Here is a 7,974-nt window from a genome sequence, read left to right as displayed (position 1 = left end):
AATAAATTTGCGGTGATTTAATGAATTTAGCGATAATCAGTAAAAAGGTAGATATATAAATTTTCGTCACGATCACTGAATCTGGGAGTGGCCCTTTTTGCCCAAATATAGAAACACATCCCTCACTGCAAAAACGGTCTAGAAATAAGTAAAAATTTTCCTAAATTAAGAGCATTTAGTCTCAATTTGTGCAGGTAAATAAGATTTGCCAATGGAATTAGTATTTTTTACTCTTTAAATTAGATAATTATATAATATGCACTTGGAATAAGACAATGCAGTTGTTTTGTCTTATTTTAAAACCAAATTGTCTTGTTCCATTGGCAAAGACTTTCACATTTCTCCTTAATTCAAGAAAAAAGTTACTTATTTTAAGAAAAAAGGACATATTGAGATATCTTTTTTTGCAGTGCTCCTGCCATCTTCCAGCAGTGACGTCACGGTGCGGTAAGCCTAGCGCCATTCTCCCCGCTTTACAAGCTAAATCAATGGGAACTACTAGACACATCTGCAATCAACAACAATTATTGAAGATTTCCAGAGGACTTCACCATTGAAATTCACCAGAGCTATAGTGAAACTGACAATGCCCACGTGCATGGCAGCTGGATGCTGGAATACATCGGGTAAAAGTGGAAAAAAAAAGAGTTATTCCACCTTTCTGATTCCTGATCCTCCACGGACGGGTTGGTCGTTGGATCGCCAACTTGAAGAGGGAGGATTTGCCATCGAACTTCTGGCCAGAGAAAAAAAACGTAATTTGTAGCCAATATTTGGAAGAAGAATGTTTTCAAGATGACTTAGATAATAGCGCGTTGTGACAAACACCAGATACAGCACTGGGACTTGATCAACACTCTGCAAAAAAAAAGAACTCTCAATAAGTTATTTTTTTCTTAAAATAAGTGCATTTTTCTTGAATTGAGGTGGTAAGTGGGACACTTTGCCAATGGAACAAGACAATTTACATTTAAAATAAGAAAAAGTAATTGCATTGTCTTATTTCAAGTGAATAATATCTAATTTCTAAAATCTACTAAAATGAAGGCTTAATACACTTATTTGAAGAATTTCTCACTTCTTTCTAGATCGTCTTTGCAGTGCAGCCGATACCACACCGTGACGTCACAAACCAGTAGGTGGCAGTAGTGTTCTTTGACAAACATGGATGCCTCCAGTAAAACACATTCACATGAAAATTACTCTGAATTATAAACACTGATCATTTATTGAACAGGATGTAATAATTACATATTTAAAGAACTTTCAGAAGTTTTTATTCTGAATATGAGCGGACTTTTCCTTTAAGAAATGTTAAACATTAAGGAATAAGTATGGATGCTGAGATATAGAACCTTTAGAGCAGATCTAATATTTCCATTCTGGACAAAATGATCTTTAAGGAAACAAAAAAGATTGGGCTCATCTTGTGGTTTTTGATTCTCTTTTTTCCAACAGTCACCTTTGGGAAAAATTCGTTCACTCACTGATTTACTGAGTGCTCACAGTGCATGGTTTGTGAAATTAGAAAAATAAAAAGAATACAATTTTTTCCTCAATCCAAAATGTAAATTGGGTTCTTTCTCTGTTGAAGCAAAAGTTCCCCCCCCCCCCCCCCCCCCCCCCCCCCCAGAAGTCAGCAGTAAGCAGCAGCAGTGATGGAAACAATATCTGAGGAATTAGTGAGGAGATATTTCCAACCCTTTAGGGAAACAGAAGCAGGAAATAAATCTACATTTGGTTCTATAAATGAGCCCACGTCAGTTTGAAAGAGTTAAATTAACATTTGGAGGAAAACTACTAGACAGCTATGACCTGATGCATCACTTCCCTTTTTAATATTTTAAGGCTGAATAATACTTTGTAACAGAAGATGTTACAGTACTTTCTGTCTCTGTGAGACCTGTCCGTCAAAACCCTGGCTGTTAAGGACCTGTTGTCCTAACAGAGTCCACCAGTCCTCCGGGGCACTAAAGGGGAAATTCAGGGGGGTTGTTCCTCCTAACTCGGGCCTTCCGGCTTTCCTGTTTCAGCTTCAGACTGCGAAGTTTCTGCTGTCTGCGTTTTTCTCGGTACCACAGGTGCTCACAATACTCGTCCACGCTCAGACTGTTGGTTCCCACCATCTGCAGGTCTTTGTAGCTCCTTAGAGGAGGCAGCCATGAGTTCCTGTGTGGCGGCAAAGGAACGGCCTCAGACTGACCCAGAAACCCAGAGACTCCTGCTACAGCCGGGCCGGTCCTCAGCAGGCTCAGGAGGTCCGGGTGGTTAAGGTTCTGTTGGTAGCGGGCTGGATGAAGGCTGTTGTTGGGGATGATGTGAACTCGGTACCGGCCAAGGACCTGGCTGTAGAAGCGCTCCTGAGCGGTGCAGGTGTAGAGGCCTGCGTCAGTCAGCTCCAGGCGCTGAACCAGCAACCCTCGCTTCATGTGGAGGAAGCGGTCCTCATCAGTCAGAGAAAGCTGAGAGGAAGAGAGAAGATGTTGGAGTTCAGCTCATCTTTCATGTTCAGGGTTTTAGGATAAACTTTCCATCCATCCATCCATCCATCCATCCATCCATCCATCCATCCATCCATCCATCCATCCATCCATCCATCCATCCATCCATCCATCCATCCATCCATCCATCCATCCATCCATCCATGCATCCATCCATATATACATATGAAGGTTATTTTGTCTCAAAACTATTTCTGCATTGTAAATGTGAATTTGAAGTTGTACAATCTTTTTTTACACCTGTTCAAATTTCAAGTACAAGTACACAAATTCTGTTCTACAAGTTGGACATCAATTATAAACCTTTGTTTCTAGATGTTGGAGCTTGGCCTGTTTTCCAGTGTAGTCTTGTTTCTCTGACTGTGACTAACTGGATGTGCTCTCTTCATCCTCTGACATGGGAGCTGGCTTGGAGCTCGTCTGCCTGGCTGTGTGTTTCCTGGACGGGGCCGCCTTTTACAGCTGCTTTTTGTGTCTCTGCTTCTGTCTCCTTGAACCCCAGTGGGCCTGATTGGATGGCCGCTCACACTGAGCCTGGTTCTGCTGGAGGTTTCTTCCTGTTAAAAGGGAGTTTTTCCTCTCCACTGTCGCTACAAGCATGCTTAGTGTGAGGGATTGCGTTCAAGTCAATGAGTCGATGCAATCAGCTGGTTTTTCTTAGATAGAAAACTTTGAATCAATCTGACTGGATGATCTGGTGAACTGGAAAGTGCCTTGAGATGACATGTGTGAATTGGAGCTATAGAAATAAACTGAACTGAATTGAATTGGATAGTCCAAAATAACCTCCAATTTGATATGTGGAACAAGGACTTGTTCAAAGGTGTCTTAGTGGTTACAACCTGCCTATTACCTTATAACTATAGTTTATAGATTCCTCCAGATGAACATGCATACCTGTTGTTGAAGGCTGTAGGCTCAGTCTCAGTATTGAAGTGTTTTCTTTTAGTTTTTATGGCACTAGTGACTCGTCTGTTTTTTTTGGACAGTAGGCTGACAACAAAGGGGATATGAAAGAGGGGGAGAGACATGCAGCGAAGGACCACAGGTCGGATTAGAACCCGGGTCTGCCGCGTCGAGGACTGAGGCCTCTGTACATGCACCACCGAAGCATGCCCCAGAGTGCTGAAGTGTTAACACTATGCCAGAGCTCTACTAAATCTCTAACCTCTAAGTCCAACACTGAACAGAGCAGCATTAAACATATTAGATATTTTATGTTCTATGATATTATCTGCATGAATGGAGACTAATTTAACCAGATCTCATGTCATTGAATGTCAATATTGAAGTAGGTAAAGGTGCGTCCGATCTGAGGTGTTGGTATGAAGCAAACACCTGTCTGACGGTTTTCTGCTGGTTCTCTGGCAGCTGTAATGTCCAGTTGAGTTCCGTCTGCAATGACCGAGGAACGCACTCCAAGAAGGTGGAGTTTCCCTCAACGCCGTACACCACCTTCACTTCCACGGAGTCTGAATCTGACAAGAGAAAAGCACAAGACAAAAAACACTAAATGTAAGCAGCCAACTTTTCTAGTTGGTGGAGAAACTACAAGAACTTAATGAGACCTGGGGTGAATTCTTATGGTTTTTCTGGTGTAAGAAAAATCTAAGACAAAATCTTACCCATGAAGATCTCAGTGAGCAAACAGCAGCTCTGATGTTCTCAGCATGAAGAACACAAAGTCCAAATGAAATCTTATTGATCTGATTGAAACTCAGTGTTTGAAACAGGAAACTGGAGATGATCTGATCTGATCATCTGGTTGTTTTCAGCTCCCTTTCAGATCTGCTTCATATTCTGTCCAGATGCTGCAAACTAAGACATGAAGTGGATGATGTGGAGTTTAACTGGAGATCTTTACCTTCCTCTGTGACTGGGCACTGACTCCAGGGGTCTCCATACTTCACATCCTGTCTGCGAGCTCGCCTGACACACAAACAAAGATCACAATATGCAGTGTCTGAAGGAGAAACTCAGGTTCTTCACAGAAAAGAACATAAAATGTAGTTTTCAGAATTATTTTTTAGTTTGTTCTGAAAAGAATAAGGATGAACAACTTTTAGGGGCCCTCAATATGAATTTTGATAGTTTTTATAGTTAAAGTGGAAACAACAAGAAAAAAATTTATTTATTAAATTATAAAGTGTGTAAACATTGACGTAGAAATGATGCTTTAGCAAAGCCATGTCTGTAAATGAGTAAGTAGATAATAGCTAGCATGATGCCTACTTTTTAAAAAAGAATTTTGACTTTTTTCTCAGTATTTCATGTTCATTCTGTGGAGTGATGTTAAAGAAAAAGTCCGGTCTTCAGAATTCAAACTTCTGAAAGTACTTTAAATATTAAAATATTACATATTGTTCAATAAATGACAATTGTTTTAATTCAGAGTAATTTTCATGTGAATGTGCTTTACTGGAGGCATCCATGTTTGCCAAAGAACACTACTGCCACCTACTGGTTTGTGACGTCACGGTGCGGTATCGGCTGTTGATCAAGTCCCAGTGCTGTATCTGGTGTTTGTCACAACGCGCTATTATCCAAGTCATCTTGAAAACATTCTTCTTCCAAATGTTGGCTACATATTACGGGTTTTTTCTCTGGCCAGAAGTTCGATGGCAAATCCTCCCTCTTCAAGTTGGCGATCCAACGACCAACCCGTCCGTGGAGGATCAGGGATCAGAAAGGTGGAATAACTCTTTTTTTTTTCACTTTTACCCGATGTATTCCAGCATCCAGCTGCCATGCACGTGGGCATTGTCAGTTTCACTATAGCTCTGGTGAATTTCAATGGTGAAGTCCTCTGGAAATCTTCAATAATTGTTGTTGATTGCAGATGTTTCTAGTAGTTCCCATTGATTTAGCTTGGAAAGCGGGGAGAATGGCGCTAGGCTTACCGCACCGTGACGTCACTGCTGGAAGATGGCAGGAGGGAGGGGTTACTATATTTGGTCAAAAATGGCCGCTCCCAGACTCAGTGATCGCGATGAAAAACATTGTTTTTTTTCACTGATTAACGCTAAATTCAGTAAATCACCGCAAACATATTAGTTTTAGGTATAAATAATGATCCATTGATTATTCCTGCTGACCGGACTTTTCCTTTAACTTTCTGCTGATCCATGGCGTTGGCAGCATCATGCTGTGGGCATGCTTTTCTACAGCACAGATCAGGAAGCTGTTGGAGTTAAATCTGGGGTTAAAGTCTGAACGTTCAGCCTGGGTTTACATTAAACTGTTCTCATGTCTTAAAGGTATGCAGTGGAAGTCCAGACCTAGACCTAGTAGAGAATCTGTTGACCTGAAGACTGATGTCATAGATGCTCTACATCTAAGCTTATTAACGTATTTCCGCTTCAGGATCTTTAAAGAGTTTAACTGTTGGTTTTTATGCATGTTGTGTAACTTTAAAAACTCTGAAATGTTTCTAGCACTGGCTGTAAGTTGATCGCAGTGATCGCAACGAAAATTATTGTTTTTATTTTTTTTACTAATTAATGCTAAATTCCTTAAATCACTGCAAACATATTAGTTTTATGCATAAATGATGATCCATTGATTATTCCTTGCTGTCTTTTCCTTTGAAACAAACTTTGTGACATCACAAGAACTGAGGGCTGAATGGATGAAGACTTTAGCTCAGTGTTCTGTCTATAAAGTGACTCCTAAGGCAGATAATAAGGACGTCGGTCCTTCCTGACTTATTGCCTGTACCTCCTGCTGGTGGGGAAGTATCTGGAGCAGGTCTGTCCGTCCCAGGAGCAGTAGGGGTCTCTGGACAGGCAGCACTCGGCGCAGTCGGCCCCGTAGAGCTCACACCTCTGCAGACTCAACTGGACCAGGCCGAGCTCACTGCAGACGTACAGCTGCTCCTGAGGACAGGAAACACAGGAGCTCAGACTGATGATATTCCTGAGGCATCATATTTGCTCAAGCAGTGGCTGTTATCCCTCAGCTCCGTTTCTATATCTCCAAACTCTTTATTTCAGATTTGATCAAATCTCAAGCTTCCATGAATAAAAGATAGAGGTTTAAAAAAATGCTTAAACTAGTGTCTATTAGCAAGATTCAAACTTAAGTTATTGGTTTCACTAAATGTGTTTTTTTTTAAATAAATATCTGATTAATCAAAAAAGGATAGAATCAAATAATTAAAATGTTTTATATCAGCGCTGGACATAAAGACAGCAGAAAAGTAAAACCTACTCTTTTAGTAGACAGCTCCATGCTGAGGATGGGAGTGGGAGTCTGTGGGATAAAACATCAAGCAGTGATTAAAAATACAATCGACTTTTATTTAAAAAGTAAGAAAGTGATTCTGAAGAACAACAGGTGATGACATTTAAGATTAAAAAGCTTGAATCAAATCACTTTCCCTTCAACCTGATTCAAAACCAACCAATGTTTGTTTGTCAGACTGTCACTAAATCAGGATTTCCTGGGGACCCCATAAAACTCTGTTTACATGTATCGGCAGGATGTCAAAGTGGACCCTGGTTGCTGATTGGTGGAGCTGGTCGGCCGTCATCTGCTGGGCGGAGCTCCAAGTTTTCTTTCTTAAACGGGTTGTTGAATGATGACTTCATTCTCGTAATATTGAAGTCATCACAAACAGGCTACTGCGGGTACTATTTAATGAAGATGCCAGTTGGGGACCTGTGAGGCGTCTGTTTCTCAAACTAGAGACTCTAATGTACTTATATTCTTGCTCAGTTGTGCAACGCGGCCTCCCACTTCTTTTTCTACTCTGGTTAGAGCCTGTTTGTGCTGTCCTCTGAAGAAAGTAGTACACACCGTTCTAGGAAATCTTCAATTTCTTAGCAATTTCACGCATGGACTAGCCTTCATTTCAAAGAACAAGAATAGACTGTCCAGTTTCAGATTTTGAGCGTTTAATTGACCCCACAAATGTGATGCTCCAGAAACTCAATCTGCTCAAAGGAAGGTCAGTTTTGTAGCTTCTGTAACGAGTTAAACTGTTTTCAGATGAGTGAACGTGATTGCACAAGGGTTTTCTAATCATCAATTACCAAAAACCAGACATTTGCAGCTAGAATAGTCATTTACCACATTGTATGTATAGAGTGTATTTCTTTAAAGTTAAAACTAGTTTAAAGTTATCTTCATTGAAAAGTACAGTGCTTTTCCTTCAAAAATAAGGACATTTCAATGTGACCCGCAAACTTTTGAACGGTAGTGTATGATACAAATTAACATGTTAAAATAATAACAATATTTTTTTAATAATTTCATTTTATTGATCACATCGGAGAAATGTACCTCTGCATTTAACCCATCTCCTTGGGGAGCAGTGGGCTGCCATTGTGGGGCGTCCAGGGAGCAATCAGGCGAGTATTAACTATTTTTACCTGTAATGTAATTAATCCTTAAAAGGCTGCATCATAAACAACTCTGACAGAGGGTCAAACCTGCAGGAATGCAGGAATGAAGGCGAACTTGTATGACCGAC

At 40.5% G+C, this 7,974-nt stretch overlaps 1 protein-coding gene across 2 annotated transcripts in view; it reads right to left on the bottom strand.

Annotated features, from left to right (window-relative positions):
• Window positions 1-1,627: 1,627 nt before the first annotated feature.
• Window positions 1,628-7,974, bottom strand: part of si:dkey-49n23.1 (semaphorin-3D) — a 145,056-nt gene continuing 138,709 nt past the window's right edge. For both annotated transcript variants that reach the window (XM_038296696.1, XM_038296695.1), the window contains 5 exons: window positions 6,711-6,752; window positions 6,219-6,376; window positions 4,366-4,430; window positions 3,840-3,979; window positions 1,628-2,462 (listed from right to left, as the gene is read on the bottom strand). In XM_038296696.1, the coding sequence (XP_038152624.1) occupies window positions 1,971-2,462; window positions 3,840-3,979; window positions 4,366-4,430; window positions 6,219-6,376; window positions 6,711-6,752 (897 nt within the window). In that variant the 3' untranslated portion in view covers window positions 1,628-1,970. The remainder of the gene's footprint in view (window positions 2,463-3,839; window positions 3,980-4,365; window positions 4,431-6,218; window positions 6,377-6,710; window positions 6,753-7,974) is intronic.

Source organism: Cyprinodon tularosa, unplaced genomic scaffold, assembly GCF_016077235.1.
Source record: "Cyprinodon tularosa strain WSP-4 unplaced genomic scaffold, ASM1607723v1 ctg375, whole genome shotgun sequence".
NCBI classification, from domain to species: domain Eukaryota; kingdom Metazoa; phylum Chordata; class Actinopteri; order Cyprinodontiformes; family Cyprinodontidae; genus Cyprinodon; species Cyprinodon tularosa.
The sequence above is the reverse complement of the archived record's forward strand: the minus strand, read 5'-3'. Positions and strand labels throughout refer to the sequence as shown.